This window comes from Hordeum vulgare, chromosome 4H (assembly GCF_904849725.1).
Source record: "Hordeum vulgare subsp. vulgare chromosome 4H, MorexV3_pseudomolecules_assembly, whole genome shotgun sequence".
In the NCBI taxonomy this organism is placed as follows: Eukaryota; Viridiplantae; Streptophyta; class Magnoliopsida; order Poales; family Poaceae; genus Hordeum; species Hordeum vulgare.
The window spans coordinates 79746926-79767489 of NC_058521.1; the positions used below are offsets into that span (position 1 = coordinate 79746926).

Here is a 20564-nt window from a genome sequence, read left to right on the forward strand (position 1 = left end):
CATTTGATAATGGGATCACGTCATTAGGAGAATGATGTGATGGACAAAACACAAACTATGAACGTAGCATATGATCGTGTGTGTATCAAACATCACAATGTAATTGGGTGACTATAAAGGTGCTCTACAAGTATCTCCAAAGGTGTATGTTGGGTTGGCGTGAATCGAGACTGGGATTTGTCACTCCGTATGACGCAGAGGTATCTCTAGGGCCCACTCGGTAATACAACATCACAATGAGCTTGCAAGCAATGTGACTAAGGAGTTACTCACGGTATCTTGTATTAGGGAACGAGTAAAGAGACTTGCCAGTAACGATATTGAACTAGGTATGGAGATACCGACGATCGAATCTCGGACATGTAACATACCGATGGACAAAGGAAATAGTATACGGGATTGATTGAATCCTTGAAATTGTGGTTCGATCAATAAAGATCTTCATAGAATATGGAGATATAGGCATCGAGGTCCCTCTATTGGTTATTGACGGGAGAGTGTCTCAGGTCATGTCTACATAGTTCTCGAACCCGCACGGTCTGCACACTTAAGGTTTGGTGACGTTTCGGTATAGTTGAGTTATGTATGTTGGTTACCGAAGGTTGTTCGGAGTCCCAGATGAGATCTCGGACATCACGAGGAGTTCCTTAATGGTCCAGAGGTAAATATTTTTATATGGGAAGTTCCATGTTGGTCACCGGAAAAAGTTCGGGCGTCACCTGTAGTGTACCAGGGGTGTTGGAAGGGTTCCAGGGGTCCACCGGAAGGGGCCACCAACTTCGGAGAGGCCACATGGGCTGTGAGGGATGCGTACCAGCCCCTAGTGGGCTGGGCACTGATGTCTACTACACAACCTTCTTCTTCTAGACTTGTATTCGGCCTCCAAGCGCAGGGTTTTGTAGGACAATAGCAAGTTTCCCTCAAGTGGATGACCTAAGGTTTATCAATCTATGGGAGGCGTAGGATGAAGATGGTCTCTCTCAAGAAACCCTGCAATCAAATAACAAAGAGTCTCTTGTGTCCCCAACACACCCAATACAACGGTAAATTGTATAGGTGCACTAGTTCGACGAAGAGATGGTGATACAAGTGTAATATGGATGGTAGATATAGTTTTTTTTTATAATCTTAAAATATAAAAACAGCAAGGTAACAAATAGTAAACAGAGAGCAAAATGTTGTATAAATGCTTGGAAACAAGCCCTAGGGTTCATACTTTCACTAGTGCAAGTTCTCTCAACAATACTAACATAGTTGAATCATATATAAATCCCTCACATGCGACAAAGAGTTCACTCCAAAGTCACAAATAGCGGAGAACAAATGAAGAAATTATTGTAGGGTACGAAACCACCTCAAAGTTATCTTTTCTGATCAATCTTATGAGCTATCCCTATAAGTGTCACGAACATCCCTAGAGTTCATACTAAAATAACACCTTAAGATACACATCAACCAAAACCCTAATGTCACCTAGATACTCCAATGTCACCACAAGTACCCATGGGCATGATTATACGATATGCATCACATAATTTCAGATTCATCATGTTCAATCCAACACAAAGAAATTCAAAGAGTGTCCCAAAGTTTCTACCGGAAAGTCAAGACGAAAACATGTGCCAACCCCTATGCATAGATTCCCAAGGTCACGGAACCCGCAAGTTGGTCACCCAAACATAGATCAAATGGATCAATAGAACATACCATTGTCACCACAAATATCACATCGCAAGACATACATCAAGTGTTCTCAAATCCGTAAAGACTCAATCCGATAAGAAAACTTCAAAGGGAAAACTCAATTCATCACAAGAAGATAGAGAGGGGAAAACTTCATATGATTCATCTATATTAATAAAGCTCATGATACATCAAGATCGTGCCATCACAAGAACATGAGAGAGAGAGATTGAACACATAGCTACTAGTACATACCCTCAGCCCCGAGGAGGATTACTCAGGCATTATCTTGTTGAGAAAGAGAGATTTGTTAATGTAGAGGTGCAACCCCGAAGAGATGGAGGCGATGGTGGCCACGGCACCGGCGATGGGCGGCTGCCCCTTGCCCCTCCTTATTCCTTGGTTTTGGTGCTGCAATGGAGGAGCCTCTACCCTTCTTGGCGGCTGCCAAGGAAGAGGCAAATTCGTGGCTCTTGGTGGCTCTACCAAAATTAGGGTTATTTCTCTTCTTATATGTGCCTCTGTGGTGCTCTTTGGCCCTCCGATGGATGGACCCTTGTTCCAATGGCTCTCGGACACCTCTAGAACCTTCATAGGGGCTCCTCGCAACCCTCATGAGTCTCCAAAGTCATGGCTTGGCCGAATATATCAGATATGTTAAGAGTTGGACTGAATCACGTCAACAATTCGCGTGATCCCGTAATCAGATATTTTTCTTCAGTAAAACGGATCTCCAGATCGCATACGAATTTCGTTTTGGACGAATTTGTAGTCCAGAAATATTCCCATAAAATTCCCCACACTTTCCTGGTTTTAGAAATTTCCATTTGGTGCCGTCTTCAGGGGTTAAACTGATGATCTCTAAAAACTGTTTGTGGACAGATTTCACGAGAGTGAGATTCCTCCTCCAACAAGACTCCTTTTGCATTTTTTTCGACAATTTCTAATTAATTCCTACAAACCAAAGTGTGAAACAAGAACTTGTGAAAATTTGCAACCATTAATAGGTTAGTATCAAAAAATAATATTAAATTGTAGTAAAATGATTGTAAAACATCCAAGAATGATAATATAACAGCATGGAAAAGCAAAAAATATAGATACGTTGGAGATGTATCAACATCCCCAAGCTCAAGTCATGTCCTCCTCGAGTAGGTAAATGACAAAAATAGAATTTTTGATGTGGAATGTTGAATAACATGTTCATCAAATTCTTTTCTTCATTGTATAGCATGGACATTTGGACTTGTAAGTGATTCAAAGCAATAGTCTAGTTTTAACATAATGACTTCAATATTCAAGCATGTCAATAAGCAACCATGTCTTTCAAATTATCAACACTAAAGAAAGTTATCCCTAGCCCATCATGCTCAATCATTTATCCATTCATGAAACACACTCAAATATTAGCTATGTCCAATGCTCAAGTACGATCATAGTCTTCCCTAGTTCCTGCTTATAAGAGAAGATGGAGACCCAAAGCAAAAATAAAAATTGCATAAAGTAAATAGATAGGCCCTTCGTAGAGGGAAGTAGGGATTTGTAGAGGTGCCAGAGCTCAAGGTTTAAATTGCGAGAGAAAAAATATTTTGAGTAGCATGCTTTTCCTGTCAACGAAAACGACAAAGTAGCTCACAATACTTTCCTGCTAGATTCATTATAGGCGGTTCCGAAAGAAAATGGTAAAGTTTTTACACACTCCACGGCGAGCCGAATTCACGGGTATCGTCCATACCAACAACATTCCTGGGGGAGTTTTGTTTCATTACATTTGATTTGATTTTTGAGCATGGAACTGGGAATCCCGAATACCGGCCACTTTCTCGTGAATGATAGTGAATCAACACATATCATGAGAATAACCCACCTAGCATTTCATGAGCGGTACGAGCACACAAAATAGAAAAATAATTTTTAAAATTTAGAGATGGCACATACAAATTTGCTTGGAACGGCATGGAAATACCGCATATAGGTAGGTATGGTGGACTCATGAGGAAAAGCTTGGTTTAAGGATTTTGGATGCACAAGTAGTATTTATACTTAGTACAAATGAAGGATAGCAAATACTTAGTACAAAAATCTCATAAGTGAGCATTGAGTCATAACTAACACCGAATAATGCACCACAAGTAGGATGTAACTTCATTGCATAACTATTGACTTTCGTGCATGCATAGGGAATCACAAACCTTAACACCAATATTCCTACTTAAAGCATAATTACTCACTAGCATGACTCACATATTACTATCATCATGTTTCAAAACTATTACAAAGAATCAAGTTTAATTTGTCCCATGATCTTCATGAAAGTTTTTATTATATCCCTCTTGGATATCTATTACCTTGGGACTAGTTTCATATATTGCTATTGCCCTTCCGACATGCTCAAACCAATTTAATGTAATCACAAGAGCATAAATATTTCATCCCTAAAAAAGGTATAAGTGAAGCATTAGAGGAAATGACAAGTTACTCACAAAAGATATAAGTGCAGATCAATGAGTAGTCAAACAATTAAGGAGCTATGTGAGGACTCTCTCTCCCTCAAAAAATATATTTTCATATCTAAGTATTTATTTAAATAGCAATCAAAATAAAAATAGCACTCCAAGAATAGGACGCATCATGTGAACGAATAAAAATTTAAGCTCAACATAGGCTAACCGATAGTTGACAGGAGAGGTGGGATGCGTAGCATGTTGGAAATATGCCCTAGAGGCAATAATAAAGTTGTTATTATTATATTTCTAGTTCATGATAATTGTCTATTATTCATGCTATAATTGTATTAACCAGAAACCGTAATACATGTGTGAATATATAGATCACAATGTGTCCCTAGTGAGCCTCTAGTTGGCTAGCTCGTTGATCAATAGATGATCATGGTTTCTTGATCATGGACATTGGATGTCATTGATAATGGGATCACATCATTGGGGAATGATGTGATGGACAAGACCCAATCCTAAGCATAGCACTAGATCGTGTTGTTCGTCTACTAAAGCTTTTCTAATGTCAAGTATCATTTCCTTAGACCGTGAGATTGTGCAACTCCCGGATACCTTAGGAGTGCTTTGGGTGTACCAAACGTCACAACGTAACTGGGTGATTATAAAGGTGCACTACGGGTATCTCCAAAAGTGTCTGTTGAGTTGTACAAATCGAGACCGGGATTTGTCACTCCGTGTGACAGAGAGGTATCTCTGGGCCCACTCGGTAATCCATCATCATAATGAGCTCATTGTGACTAAGGAGTTAGTCACGGGATGATGCAATATGGAACGAGTAAAGAGAGTTGCCGATAACGAGACTGAACAAGGTATAGGGATACCGACGATCGAATCTCGGGCAACTATCGTACCGATAAACAAAGGGAATTGCATACGGGATTGATTGAATCCTTGACATCGTGGTTCCTTCGATGAGATCATCGTGGAACATGTGGGAACCAACATGGATATCCAGACCCCGTTGTTGGTTATTGGCCGGAGAGATGTCTCGGTCATGTCTGCATGTCTCCCGAACTCGTAGGGTCTACACACTTAAGGTCCGATGATGCCAGGGTTATAGGGAAATAGTGTACGTGGTTACCGAAGATTGTTCGGAGTCCCGGATGAGATCCCGGACATCACGAGGACCTCCGAGGTAAATATTGATATATAGGATGTGTGGTTTCGAACACCGGAAATGTTTTGGGCGTCACCGGTAACGTACCGGGACCACCGGAAGGGTTACGGGGATCCACCGGGAGGGGCCACCAGCCCCAAGAGGCTTCATGGGCCAAAAGGTGAAGGGGACCAGCCCAAAGTGGGCTGGTGCGCCCTCCCCTCTCAGCCCAAGGCGCAAGGAGAGGTGGAGGGGGCAAACCCTAGGCCAACATCATTCATATTCTCACAGACAACACATGGACAATACATAAAACCATTCTGCTTGTTTGCCTCAGCCACATCAAGAAAATTATGCACGACCGTAATGTACTCTGAAGTGCGTCGGTCACCGTACATCTATTATCGGTTCATCTGCATTATGTAATTAAGTATATCACAAAATATTACAGAACATCATAAATAGAGAAATGACCAAATTAATACAAGTTCATCAGCACATTAAAACCAAAGTGCAGTAGTTATTACTGCAAAAATAAATACATAAAGTTCATACATAGTTCTCATAAAATAACATACAACTACGTAAACATTTAAATGTAACAACAAATGCGATCAAAATCGCAACTGGGTGAAGTTGCTAATCTTTTAGAACACTTGGATAGTTGGTGCACTGCCAAATCTTGGGGGGAAATGGAGCTTGGAGGTCAGGGTTGGAGGAAGAACAAAGGAGAAAACTTAAGTGTGGTTCGGGCATTTCATCGAATACCTCATGTGCGCATATAGGGAGAACAAAGCACCAACACACACCTCCACCTTCTACGGCCAAAAAACAAAGGAAAGAGGCGCAGGGGTATATATAAGCCTTCTATTAGTCACGGTTGATGTCTAAAACCGGGACTGAAGACACACCTTTCATCCCGGTTGGAGACACCAATCGAGACTAAAGATGTTGCGCTAGGAGCAAGGCCCTTTAGTCACGGTTGGTGCATGAAATGAGGAAGGTCTTAGTCGAACCGGACTGATGGATGTCGAGGCTCGACCGGCGTCCTAGCCGTTCGAACCCGGGCTGATGCTTACATTAGTCCCGGTTCGTAACAAGAATGAGACTAATGCTTTCATGTGATCAGAACCAAAGCTTTGTTTTATACTAGTGGAGCTTGGCCACCAAATGCATTTTCTGTGTTCTCCGACGCCTAGTTGACATACTCCTTAACACACACTAAAATTACAGCTTAATTTGTACGCTAGCCTCATCTGCGAAGGCTCTATACACCACTCTAGATGGCTTTTATAAAGAATGCACATAGTACAATGCAAACGGAAGACATCAGCAATGACAAAAAAAGTTACTATGGAAGATCTACTCCGTATTTTCCATGAGGTGTCTTCCATACGCAAAGCTCCAAGTACTAAATTGTCTCGTAAGCTACCAAGAATTTTGTCAACGACTTCCAATCCAAACCCTGGGGGCACTTGTTGGTGATTCCGATGATTGTTAGCGCTGGTTCCTTGCATTGCAAAGGTGAAAAAGGCAAAGGCACCAGACAAAGCCGGACTTCCAAGTGGGCCCCACATCCTGGACCCACGCCTCGAGAAGAAAAGAATCCCGTCGTCCGCCGTTTTCGCGGTGAACCAGCCCAACTCAAAACCAAACCGCTTTTTTTTTTTTTTGAAGGCCATAAATTTTTCTCCGATCCCATTTGAAAGTCATCGCCGCCACCGCGAGAGGGATCCGATCATGGCTGGTGGAGCGGAGGAAATGAGGGCGAGGGTCCGGCGCCGGGAGCGTTGAAAACATCGAGTCATCGAGCGTCTCTTCCCCGCGGGGGGTGAGTCGCTCGCAGCTGCTCCTGTGTTTCCGATCCCTCTCCCGGACTTGTCCGCGGTAATGCGCTTTCCCAGATGCCTCTGGCCGCTAAGGTGACCTTTGCCTGCGTTTGAAACTACCATTTGATTCGCCATTCGCCATTGGCGTCTTCGCCTGCGTTTCTGTGTACCTGACCTGCCTCCAATGCCCTGCACCTGCTCGCTCTATTGACCCACCGGCGCCTTCTTCGACCGTGCCGCCTAGCGCATTGTCTGCGCGTGTAGGTGCGCATGTGCAACATGTAGATAGCTCTGCTTCGAGTTGCTGTCAGAGTGTCAGTGGGTTTAGCACTCAAGGAATGTAACACCAAAAGAAGAAGAAAAGACATGAACATTGCATCAGCTTGGGCATTGTTCAAGGGGATTTGGGTCGGTTCGCGGCGATGATATTCTGGTTTGCGAAAAAAACAACAACGGTTGAGATTCTGAGTGGTTGCCTTGTCGTTGCTGGCAATTGCTTTTGGTTATTGGAAGAATATGTAAATTTCTGCTCCAGGCATGTTCTCAGCCGCCTGAATTTACCATCAGAATGCCCGCTCTGATACTGCATGTTGTCTTCATTCATGGAAGGTTGTACCCCTGTAATTAGCGGCATTTATATGCTGTTATTTCGTTCTCAGCCCACTCGTGCATTCGGTCACTAACCAGCGCTGACCTTTACTTTGCGATTCTTATAGATAGATTCAGAAAGTGCTTTTCCTAGATAACAGGAATCCTCAGATCAAAAAAAACAACAGTTTTTGGCATGTACAGAGTGGCTTTCCAATTTTATTTTATTTTTTGCAGGGACGTATTTATATCCTTGAATACATTTATCTTTTGAAATGCTTAATTATTGCCAGGCTGAAATTGGGCGACATTTCTAATTTATGTTTTTTCCTTCAAATATCACAGTAGATGCAATTCAAATCATGTTGACCATATATTTTCCTTACAACTCTGCAGTGGTGGACATCAGCACAGCCTCAAGTGGGTGACAGTGTGATGCAGTAATCACGAACACAAGCCACATTAATAATCCTGCTGGTCTGAACGAAGGAATTTGTTTCATCCAAAAGTGATCATTTAAGTCATTTATTGCAAGGTATATTGTCCGTTGCTTATCAAGGTGGGTCTGTGTATGTTTTTAGCAAATGGTTCATTCCTTACCAGTTTACATTATCTGCTGTTTTATGAGCACAGCCCTATCATGTTTGGTGCATTGAAATTTAGGTCTCGTAACAGTTCCAGCAGTAGGTCATTCTAGCCCACTTTGGCCCACTTTTTTTGAAGGAACTCAAAGAGCATGTAATAAGCCCACTTCGGCCCAGATAAACGAACCTGGTGTTGTTATAATATAAGAATATATATAAAGATATGTAAACCAAGAAAAAACGAACAGGCATGTTGTGTTTGCCTATGCTCTATTCTTAGGACGGCTTGCTTTCTGAATATACCATGCCTGTTCTAGATGGCATCCTTATACAGACTATCACAACATGCCTGTTCTTAGGACGGCTTATTCAGAAAGCATCGCATTTCTAGAAATCTGTCGATTTCTTGCTCAGTCTTTATCTTCACCAGAAATTTGGGAGATACTGTCCTTACGGCGTATCTTTTTTTCTGCGACTGATTTCTTTTAATTGTGCCTTTAAACTAAACACATCTAAGCTTCTGTCACAATAAACAGTTACTTATCTGATAATTTTTCTCTAACAAGGAAACCCCTTTATATAACTCAACAAAAAGGCTTAACTTCAACATTTACAGAGCCTCCTCTTGTCTATATCGTCATACAAATTTAGGTACCTCACCGGCGCAAAGTCATATCATCACGTACATAATTTAGATGTTCACCTTATTCTTGAGCTATCATGGGAAGGTCAGAGTGACATTAATTACTATATTAACTAGTTGGTATTGCTTGAAAGTTGAACAAGAGAAATGCAACTACTAGGGTTTTTTATTCTTCTGCACCATTAGCTGGAAATAGGAGTTAGAAAGAAACATGGTGCAATTAATTATGACAAAAATGTTCCCGTGATGTCATACCTCAAAACATGAAAATAAATTTCATTTTATCTGCATGTTAGGTAGCCTGGATGATGCAACGACAAAGATCCATAGAAGCTTCGAACTAATTGAGCTTACCATATGTTCATGCTTTTTGTCATGCGAAAGTGGCCTGGTGGGTGGACTGGAGGTTATAATATCCTTTTTTACCTCTCTTGTTAGGTGCTGGTTGTGATGCAATGACAAAGATCTTAAGTTTTTTTTTATGCACCCGACCTACCTCATTCTAGAAGGGGTAATGCACTCTTCATCATTGATGTTACAGATACATCATATACCATCTTTCAGTTGCTCAGACTGTTGTGTTAGGTAAAGCTATACTGAGCTTTGCATCATATCCGCATGCCTCCACAATATCTCACCTACTTTAGATTTTGGGTTTTGTGGGGTCCTTCTAATGGGCTGTAGTAGAACCTTCGATAGACCTAACCTATCGTAGGTAGTATGAATTTCAAAACATCTTTACTTGGTTTCATCTCTTTTGCTTCAGAAAACAGATTTATCCAAAAAGTTTATGCGGACATGACTTTCAGAAGCCAAAAAACAATAAAATAAAGCGGCCGAGCACCTGTCTCCCCACTCATGCCATTTGTGCAGCACGTCGGTACAGATTCAGTGTAATTTAACACGCAGTCAAACCAGCGGGGCATTTCGCTTTGTTGATAGGGAGAACCTCATCACCAATTGTTCTAATGCCCATAATGGAGTACCTATGCCATGTCTTTGAGTGCAGGCGTGCAGACATGAATAAAGTACTATGCTAGTCTTAAGAAGAACAATAACAGGTAGATACTTAGTTAGTGTTCTGGTATTTCCAGTTTATCTTACTTATCTTTTTGAACAGATTCTTCTATTGCTGAAATATATGTTCTTTGAGTTGACTCTTTTGTAGAAATACTACCACTAGTTCAAGCTCAACAGTCTTGAGAAAGTTACGTAGTATTCACTGGCTTGGGGATGTTAAATTGTCGAGTGTAACACTAAACTAAGGTTTATTCTTGGTAACACGCAATATTAAGAAGAAAATTTAATTAACTTTATAAGTACAACAACACCTCTCTGATTATCAGTGAAAAGTTTGAAAATGGATCCAAAGTAACCACAATCTGAAACACGAAAACAGGCCAAGGCAACGCGCCAAGCTGCCTGCTACTACGGTGTAAAAACAGCCTGAACTGCACCCTAAACTAAGCTTACAGTAAACTATCCATTTAGTTCCGCCCATTCTCTATTATTATGAGAACTGCTCACACGCATGGATCTGCGTTCGTTTGTGCTTTGCACTAATCTTGGCATTTTTCGGCAGTTTTTTTTGTGTCATGTAGGACTGGGCTGGTGTGTGGGCATTTAACCACTTCGCGCAAAGGCCCGTTTCTTTCTCAGCAGGAATCTTTTTTGATATTCGGTTCAAAATGTTTTATCTCCTAATTAAAAAAAACCAACTAAAAATCCGTTTTCGCCATTAAATCCATCTTGACAAGATCTTCAAAACTAGATCCCATATTAATATGTTTCGATGAATTTTTTTTTCGGACAACAGTTGTCATGATGTTACACTGTAGTTGTCATAGACATGTTCTGTCTATTTTTTTCTTCTAGATTTAAAGCTATCGCTATATTTTCAACTATTTTTACGGCAGTTTTTATTAATTGACCATGGTAATTTTTAGTAATTAACCACGGAAAATTTAATGCATGGATCATGGCAATTTTTAGTAATCCATCACGGCAAATTTAGTTTATAGATCATGACAATTTTCAAAATTTTGACCATGATGGATGATTTTTTTTTTTACGAAAAGTTGTCATGATGTTTACACTGTAATTGCCATAGTTGTTACACTAAAATTGCCATGACATGTTCTACCTCTTTTTCCTTCTAGATTTAAAACTATCGCTATATTTTTTAACTACTTTTTATGGCATTTTTTATTAATTGGCCATGGCAATATTAGTTTATGGTTCATGGCAAGTCTAGTTTCTTAATTCCTCGTTTTATAATACGTCAAAATTTAGTTTTAAATGTAGAAGAAAAAATAGCTGAAACATATCATGGCAATTTCAGTGTAAACACCATGGCAACTTCAGTGTAACATCATGGCAACTGTTGCACGATTTTTTTTTATTAAAACATATTGATATGAGATCTAGGTTCGAAGATCTCCTCGCGATGGATTTAATGGTGAAAATGGATCTTCAATCGAATTTTTCATTTAATGCTCAATTTTTTTTACTACTTATCGCCTTTAATCGCGTTTTGCGGCATTTTCCTGCAGTACTACTAATTGTTCAAAAAAAAGTTTTACTACTACATTTTGTACTTTATATGCATAAAATGTACTCACTTCATACCTAAATAATTATTGTTGGGGAAAACTAGGTACAGACAAAGTAGTTTGCATCGATTTAATGCTCGCAAGATGGCTGCACATCTTTATATCGGAGAATTCAAAAGAATAAGGTATAGTACAAAACTCACTGCTAGGAATCCATTCTGGGTATAGAGATGGGGACCTGTATAGGCTGATTATGGTTAATCTTGGCATCAATTTTCAAACAAGTATAAATGCATCTCTACCACTTTGATGTTGCACTATCCAACAGATCCATCAAGTCTGCACAGTTCTTTCTTGGTGTGATTTGGCTAAATACCGCAAAAGTTGTTTTCAATGTCTCAGTGTTGGCATTTCGGTTGGATCTTCCCCCGCCTGCGGGACATTGTGTTTTGCGCGTCTCGCGGTCGATGGGATTGCTTTTTCAAGAAGATCAATCAAAATTTAAGTGGTAATCAATAGCTTGGTGCCTTGATTGGAGAAGCATTGACTTGTGAATCTGAAGGAGTGGAAGTAGCTGCAACTTAGATGCGCACAGCGGACCATATTATACCCTCAGAAGCTCCTGCACGGTACTTTCCTCTCAAATAATTATGTGGTGCATGGTACCTCAAACAAGAGTTGATGCAGACTGGACACGGTTGCTTGGAGCACCACTGACATATTGTTTTGGTAGGTTATATATGTGTGCATTCATGTGGCTGGGATGCCTGCGCACACTCGGAGCACGGTCCATGTCTCCTACATAACCAGGTAATGGTATGCACCACCCACAAAGACACATGGGCAAGGGGACAAGGTCTTAAGGGGATGAGCATCATGAGCATATGAATGTGATGTTGGGATGGTTAGGCAGATGGATAAGTAGCTCAGCTTTTTTGCATCCTCTTCACAAAATATCAGCACTCGGCCGGCACCGGTAGTCACCGCTCACTAGCGAGCACGCGACGTGGGCGACAAGATTTTACGCATCAATCGAAGTTTACCCACCTCGATCTTGACCGTTCATTGGACAATGTGTGTGTGTGTGCGGGTCACGGAGCGGAGCGATTGGACGCAGACCGCCCGGTGGAAAGTCGAAAGCGGCATGTCGGATCGGGTTGGAGTTAATCGATGGGCTGTTGAATTTTGCTCACGCCAAGACTAGGAAATGGCCGGCTGTCATCGTTTCCAACTTTTCATGCAGTATAGTACCAGACGCATCTTTCATTCTGAAAGAAAAGAAAAAAGAAAAACCCAGGGCGACCGGGCGCTGTTGCCGTTGAGCTAGGAGATCACTGGGCTGAGGCTGAGGGCGACGGTTTGCAACCGGACGCTGCATCCACTGAGACCATTCGTGGGGAAGTCATTGGCGGGTGGGGAGGGGTTCTAGAAGGTGAGCCCCCACAAAAGGCAACGCTTTTCCCAAAAGCTCGCCCGGGGCCAATGGAGGTGGACGTTTGAAAGGGAAAGGCTCGAGATGATACGGGAAAGAAAGAAAGGAAGGAGCAACGGGCAATTTGGAGGGCGCACAGCCATGCAGCCCTCTTTTCTGGGGGTGACGTCATGCGACCTACCAACCACCAGCTACCACCGCCCAATGCACCGCATCACCCAAAAACCTTGGCTCTGCCTTCCATCTCCATGCATGTCCACCCGTTGTTGCCTTGCCACCATCGTCGTCTTCCTCCCAACCCAAGTTGGTGCTAGTGGAAGCAAGCCAGATTTCTTGCGGATCTGTTTATCTAAGCGGCTCGACGAGTTGCGCGCCAAAAAAAAAAAAGTTTTTCTTGCGGATCGCTGACCGGCCGGCTTGATGAGATGATTCGTACGTCCAGATGCTCGGGCGACGTAGGACGACGGTGCCTGCTGAAATTCGTCTCTATCCATCCAGGAGGAGGAGCTTGGCGATGATGCATCGTCATCTGCTAAGAATATGGATTGTGGGGCACAGGATGGTCTGTTTGCGGCACTGGCTGGCGGTGGCGGGCAGGAGGGAATGGATACTTATTGAGTGGAACTGTTTCGTCATCCGTGGCGGTGGCGCTTTTAGGAAACTGTTGATGAGGGTGAGGGGGGAAGAACAGATTTTTGTCCCACCTTGCGAGATTCAGGTGGTCAAACCAGAACAAACCTTCCAGTAACCACAGATATTTCTTGGCATGGGAACAGGTTTGGGCCCCCACCATCAACATGATGCTGTGCATATTGCCAGTAGATCACAAGTCGTTACATGCTTGCTTTATGGGTAGGGATTTACCACTCTGATGGACGAGCAGAAAGATCGGGTGGAGGGTTCATGTCATTTACGTAGGTGCTTCTTCTTCCCTGCAAGAAAACTTAGACTACCTATATATAACTGTGTGTGAGCCGCAGCATAATTTGGTTGAGCCGCCTGCCTCAGGCTGGAAAATTTGTCCCCGCTGTCTATTTACATTGCAAGATGGTGCAAGTTTTCACGGGCGCATTTCAACGATAGAACCAATGTCCAAGATTGGGTGCGGGTTTTCACTGGCATATCTCAACAAACCTATCTCCGAGATCACGAGAGCTCTTAATTATTGCCGTGTGCTGCTGGTGCTGAGCCCCCAGCTCTGTCTGTGGGGGCCATAAGCTCTGTGCGATTTGACTAGACAAGACAAACCTCTTCTTTCCACAGGTGTTTTCTTTGGCTAAGCAAACGTTTTGGCTTGGTCATTTTCAGGATACTCGACTAAGCATGCTCAATTTTAAATGATTGCACTAGATATCCTGGACCTGGAGACATAAAATCTACTACCAAGGTTTCGAAATATTTCCTCCCATATGACTGCACTTTCCACCATGGAAAATAATAGAAAATGAGGTATGCATCCAGCACTTCCATTTATCGACTGTACCGATTTTACCTATGTTTAGCTAGTGATCAGGATGAGAAGGTATAGCCACATATTCCTTCTGTTTATAAATATAAGATGTTTTAGATATTTTAATATAATAATTTTTTCGCGGCTGTAATAACATCTTTTATTATGAGACGGAGGTAGTAGAACTTCTTATATTCGTGAATAGATGAAGTATTAATTATCTTCAGACATTGTTTTACAGAAGTTAATATTCAGAACATTTTGGGCGTTCAAAACAGACAACTACTTGTTGACCTTGTTTTAAGTGCGAACAAATTACAATGGGTGGCGTGACATAGGGTAAGAAAAGGAAGAATCACCAACATTTTTACCTGGTGCTTTGCTTCTGTTTCAAGATTAGCATTATGGAATATAGATGCAGAAAAGAGAACCGATGGTCAGCAATACCATGACGACTTTGGCATTTTAACTTTGAGGCGGCATAGGTAATTTAGTATTAACACCGGCCCTTCCCTTTCCCTCCAAAATCATGACTCATGAGGCTTAAGGATAAAATATGCAACTTTTATGATTGTAGCATGATGAACTAGAACAATAAATACTGTTATCATGCTTCAGTTTTTTTTTTACACAAATACCAGCAATTAATGCCATGTACAAAACTAGGCGTTTAGACAAGTAATTAGAGTTTTTGTTTAAGCACTACTCCCCGTAAAGAAATATAAGAGTGTTTAGATCACTATTTTAGTGTATAGCCATAAGAGTGTTTAGATAAGTGATTAGAGTTTTTGTTTAAGCACTACTGTTTATTGAATTTCATCGCATGGGGAAAAGCGAGCAAAAACTAAGGAAATGGGGAAAACTGAGTACGACTAAGGAACCAGGGGCATGGGAATAAAAATCCCTATTTATACAGCGCCATGTGTTTATTTAGGCATCTCTGTTGTGCAAATAGGCACTGTTGCATAAGAAAAAAAATACTTCCTTAGTCCCATATTAATTGATGCTCAAACAGATGAGAGAGTAGTTTATTTTCTAAATACTCGTCTAAGCACCAAGTATTATACTTGTCCTAATTGTGCCTTGCGTGACCAGAAGAAAAGGGAGCTAATGCACCATTGTTCTCTATATAATCCCTTTTTATTGAAGGGGACGTTGTGCTGATATTAACCTTTATTTTCAACTGTCTGGTTAAATTGACTTCTAATGCTCTTAGAATCTACTCCCTCGGTTACAAATACGGAGTATAAGATATTTTAGCCTACTCCCTTGGTTCACAAATATAAAATATTCCAAGTTTTTTTTTGAATTGAATGTATGTAGACATATTTTACTGTGTTTGTTTACTCATTTTAGTCTGTATGTAGTTTATATTAAAATATCTAATATATCTTATATTTGTGAATGTAGAGAGTAAGATAGATGTAGTTTATATTGAAATATCTAAGATATCTTATACTCCCTCCGTCCTAAAATAACTATCTCAACTTTGTACTAGCATTAGTACAAAATTATTAAGGTTAAGACACTTATTTTGAGACGGAGGGAGTATTTGTGAATGGAGAGAGTAAGATAGATGTTCCGGGAGAATATCTGCTTTTGAATTTTCTGTTTTGGTCCATTTCTTTTCTCTTTGCCTTTTTTTTCCTGGCTGTTTTGTTCTGTAAACCCCGCATCCTTTCGATGCTTTCTTCCTCTAATACAAATGGATACAAAGACAGTTGCATCGCTACCCGAATCCACAACTGCGCCAAGTGCTCGAGTTGGTTTTATCGGGTACTCGCGCGAAGCGGAAGAAAGCTCGAGTGCCCTAAAAAAAACACTCTTATGGCTACACATGCCATTGGTATAACAGAGGTATAAAACACGTGATCGTTGAAGCAGCTTCCACATATTCAGATTGCTCAAAGGCTTATTTATGGCCTCGTGTTGCTCGAAACCGGAACACCTTGCCATGGAATGTGAAGGAACAAATAGCTGTGAAGCAACACGATAGATAGACCAAACAGACCACTGATACCCTGCTTGTGCTTTAGCCTCTGCAGGTGACCCTGGCCGGCCCCCATACTCCTCAAAAAACCTGAAGCAGGCTTTAGATAACTGTACTATATGGTACTGATCCATGATTAAATTACTAATTAGCCCACCAACTCCGGCATCCACAGTCACCCCCAGAAGGCCAGACACACCACGCGCCAAGCTCTCTGACCATTAAGTCATTAACTAACCAAAAAGCTCCTCAGTCCATGCCCCTCCCCCATGGCACTTTATCCCCTTCATTAACACCTCTTCCATACCTTCTACCTACCCACCTAACCAGAAAAAATGGGCACCTCACATGCCCCCCACTCCCCCTCTCTACAAGACAAAGTTTTTTTTATGCATAGAGAATTCGGCCATTCACTGTCACTGGATGGCCATGTCATGTGCTAGCTTGCAGACATCCAAGAACCTAACTTCCCATAACCACCACCAGCACCATAACGCTCACTCCCACTCTCATCACTACGCATCACTCACTCCCTAGATGATGGGCCTAACTTCCCAAAATTAGGGATATGCTTGATTAGATCTAGTGGAAGATGATGAACTTGCTGTGGCAGTGGCACCATTAGTAAAGACAAGGAGGAAAAGAGGAAGTAGCTAGCTAGCTGATGATGTATTCATGAACTATGTCGCCTACGGAGTAGATGATGATGCATGCATGCATGCATGGCCCGATGCGATGCTACTAGCTGCGAATTACTGATAGAAAGGGAGTAGATTTAATTTTCTCATGGACATGTTACAAGGAGCTAGCTACTTTAATTAATTAATTAAGCATGTGTGGCTTTAGTTAAAAAGGTGTATGTCTGAATGTCACTGTTACTAGTGCTGCTACTATAGGCCTCCTCCCTCTAGTGGCGCGGTGAATCTAAACATGCGCTGCGTGCTGGCCTGCTGCTGCTGCTGCTGCTGCTGCATGGGCACGGAGGAGGATGCGGCGGCGGCGCCGCAGCGGCATCCCTCGCCGGGGCGCTGGAACCCGAGGCGGTTCAGGCAGAGGCACACCGCCGACGTGGACGTTGTTGCATTGTGGGTGTGGCTCGCCGTTGATGCGGCCTCCTGTTTCACCGCAGCTGGGTCGTCGCCCGGCTGCTGGTAGGGCGCGAGGCTGATGGAGAGGTTGAGGTCGATGCTGAGGTGCCGTCGCGACGGTGGCGGCGGCGTGGCGGAGCCGGCCGGCTCGTCGTCGCTGCTGTGGCTGCAGGCGGGCTCGGCTGAGCAGCTGGAGAGAGCCGCCAAGTGATCCTGCTGCTGCGGCTGGAGGTGGTGGCCGCCGGCTGCTTGAGCAGCAGCGGCGAAGTGGCGTTCGTGCACGGCGCGGAGCTGCTGCGGCATGGCGGCCGCCGCGACGGCATTGAGCGGGCGGTGGGTGTGCGGGTCCATGCCGCGGGCCAGGAGCTTGCGCTTGATGTGCGTGTTCCAGTAGTTCTTGATCTCGTTGTCCGTCCTCCCCGGCAGCCTCCCGGCGATGAGCGACCACCTGTAGGGAGCACGCGTACGGTAAGAGATAAATAAGGCGGTGCCCGGAATGGATTGATGGGTCGGTCGATCTCCACTGATATGATATGATATGATATGTATGAGAAGAAGGATGAATAAGAATTGTTACTTGTTGCCGAGCAGCTCGTGGAGCTTGATGATGAGCTCGTCCTCCTCCTCGGTGAAGTTCCCCCGCTTGAGGTCCGGCCTCAGGTAGTTGATCCACCGCAGCCTGCAGCTCTTCCCGCACCGCAGCAGCCCTGCACCAGGCGTACCATGCACAGTTGCACACACGACCACACGTACGCATCAATCATTCGTTCGTTCATTCATTCATTCACCCAGCGCCTCGTGGGCGACCAAGACGAGCGCGGCAGCCAGCCGGCCGGGCGGTGACGTGAGAGGTAAGACGTACGACGTACCTGCGGCTTTGGGGAGGGACCTCCAGCAGCCCTCGCCATGGGCCTTGATGTAGGCGACGAGGCGCTGGTCCTCCTCCTTGGTCCAGGCGCCTTTGTTGGTGTGCGCCTTCTCGCAGCACGGGGACCTCCCCATGCCGGCCGCCGGCACGTAACCTACGTACACGGTCGCCGCCGCCGCCCGCCGCACACGAGTAACGGACTGATGTGGTGTGGGTGTGGGTGTGCGGGAAAGGAGGGGGAGGAGCGGTGCGTTGTTGGTGGTGCGTGCGAGTGCGAGTGCGAGCGAGCTTTTTGAGAGCGAGCGAGGGAGGAGGAGAGAGAGGGGAGACGGGGGTGGGTAGTTGGTTTTATTTATACTCGGACGGGGGGGAGGGGGTGGGCCATTGACGCGGATCCCTCTGGGCCATTTGACCGAGTTGGTGCGATGAGAGGAGGGGGAGAGGGAGGGGGAGAGGGTGGGGCGAGTGGTTGCAAAAGCCCTAGGCCTGGATTTGGTAGGTAGGTATGCTCCGCTTCTTCTGCTCGACTGCCGCTTGTCCCATTCCCCTCCCTTCCCTCTCTTTCCTTTTCCCTTTGTTTATTTATTCGCCTTCTCATTGTTTAATTTTTTTTCCTTGTTCTTGTGCTTGTGCTTGTGCTTGTGTTTGGGTTTGGGGCTTGGGGCTTGGTGGGTGTACCCGGCGAGCGCACACCAGCACTAGTAGGTGCGCCCTAATGAATGAATGGAGGACGTGGGGTTGGACGATCGTGTAGTACCTCTTGGATGGTTTTTGGATGGAGAGTATACTAGTTCAACATCAATTGACCAGGTCATTTACGTGGAAATTCTACACTCGCCCCATAGTTTCTTTTCCCCATTTTTTGGCAAATGGTCAAATATCTTATTTAGGAAATGCAGCTATTCGTTTTTTCCGTTTCTCTTCGTCAACCGGGGCAATGGGGCATACTGTATTACTATTTTTTATCCGTTTCTCATGAGACCATGCAAAAGTATTGAGCTTGAAACAAGCTTCAAATGCCCCTTCTCCCCGCATCAACATTAGTACGTAGTAGATTTTTCTGGGGAGTAGACACATCAGCGTCAGCATCACATGGTGGCCATGAAGAGCGTTTATTCCCTTCTCCTAATCTCTGCATACCTCCGATATGTATTCATTCCTGAATTACCCACCGACATTTTTGTAGCATCCCACGCTAGCTATCAGTCTCCTCCTTTCTAAGATTCTAGAAAAAATCGACCCCATCCCTAGCGCTAAGCACTAGCATCATGTCTTTGTGTGTGCGATTGTGCATGAAAGGAGAAGCAAAGCAAAGAAAAGAAGCAAGGAAAGGCGAGATAGAAGAATCTTGTCCATCGGTTTGGTCACCTACCCGCCCGGTTCTCCTCCTCCTCTCCCGGCCTCCCTCTTGATATGCACGGACGGTGCAACTTGTCCTAGCCGGACATTGTTCTGATTATTGGTGGGATCCGCTAGCGTAGCTGCTTTATTTTTCCTCCCAGCCTGGTTGGTTGGCGTGCATGTTGCTGGTATGGTGGAGGAGGTTCCGTACAAGCTTGCATCGGAAGTCGCACTCCATCCCGCGCATTATTAGTACAACACAGTGCAGTGCCTCATACTACAACTTTTGCAAAAGAAAATTAAAAAAAATATAAGGTTAGATGCATACAATATGTACTCATGTTCTGTCAGAATTTATTCTTCTTGTAACAAAAACTCATTTAAAGGGCATTGACATATTTTAGAATGTAAATTCATTCATTTTATTTCGTATGTAGCCGCCTAGTAAAATCATTAGAAAGACTTATATTTAAAAACGGAGGAAGTACTTAGTATGAAGTCGTTTGGGACTTGGTGGTGGTTTGATTATCTAGAAAATAATCGGTCCTAGTCCCATCCATGCAATGATCCAAACCGTCCGTTACCTTAATTTGGTGTTAGGAGTTAAACCTCACTCTGCTGCGCTTTTCATGCCCAAGAAGAATAGATATACTCTATCCAACAACTGAAAGCGCTTGTCTAACTCTATCCAAAATGAGATTACATGTCATTATAAGACACTTTAAAGTAGATTTTTCTTTCTAACAAGTCCATATTAATCCCAAAAAAGTTATCTCATTTTCCCTTGCAGCAAGCTAAACCTTTTAGCACGTTTCTTCGCTTGGGGGTGCACATAACATAAGCATGCTCCATGCAATCAGAGTGTGGGAGATGCCGAGTACTACCAAGATCGAGAAGAAGAGGA

General features: G+C 43.4%; 1 protein-coding gene and 1 long non-coding RNA gene across 3 annotated transcripts; one reads left to right on the forward strand and one right to left on the reverse strand.

Annotated features, from left to right (window-relative positions):
• Positions 1-6973: 6973 nt before the first annotated feature.
• On the forward strand, positions 6974-10211 carry LOC123446162. 2 transcript variants are annotated; one of them, XR_006631262.1, is made up of 3 exons: positions 6974-7182; positions 8109-8247; positions 9236-10211. It is a non-coding gene; the product is annotated as an uncharacterized LOC123446162 (long non-coding RNA). The 2 variants fall into 2 exon arrangements; XR_006631261.1 differs by lacking the exon at positions 9236-10211 and having other exon boundaries at positions 8109-8297.
• Positions 10212-16248: 6037 nt separating this feature from the next.
• On the reverse strand, positions 16249-18548 carry LOC123447943 (transcription factor MYB8-like). The gene is made up of 3 exons (XM_045124680.1): positions 18321-18548; positions 18029-18158; positions 16249-17899 (listed from the first exon to the last, which is right to left on the reverse strand). The coding sequence occupies exons 1-3, from the start codon at positions 18451-18453 to the stop codon at positions 17254-17256; spliced, it is 909 nt and encodes a 302-aa protein (XP_044980615.1). The 5' UTR covers positions 18454-18548; the 3' UTR covers positions 16249-17253.
• Positions 18549-20564: the final 2016 nt, after the last annotated feature.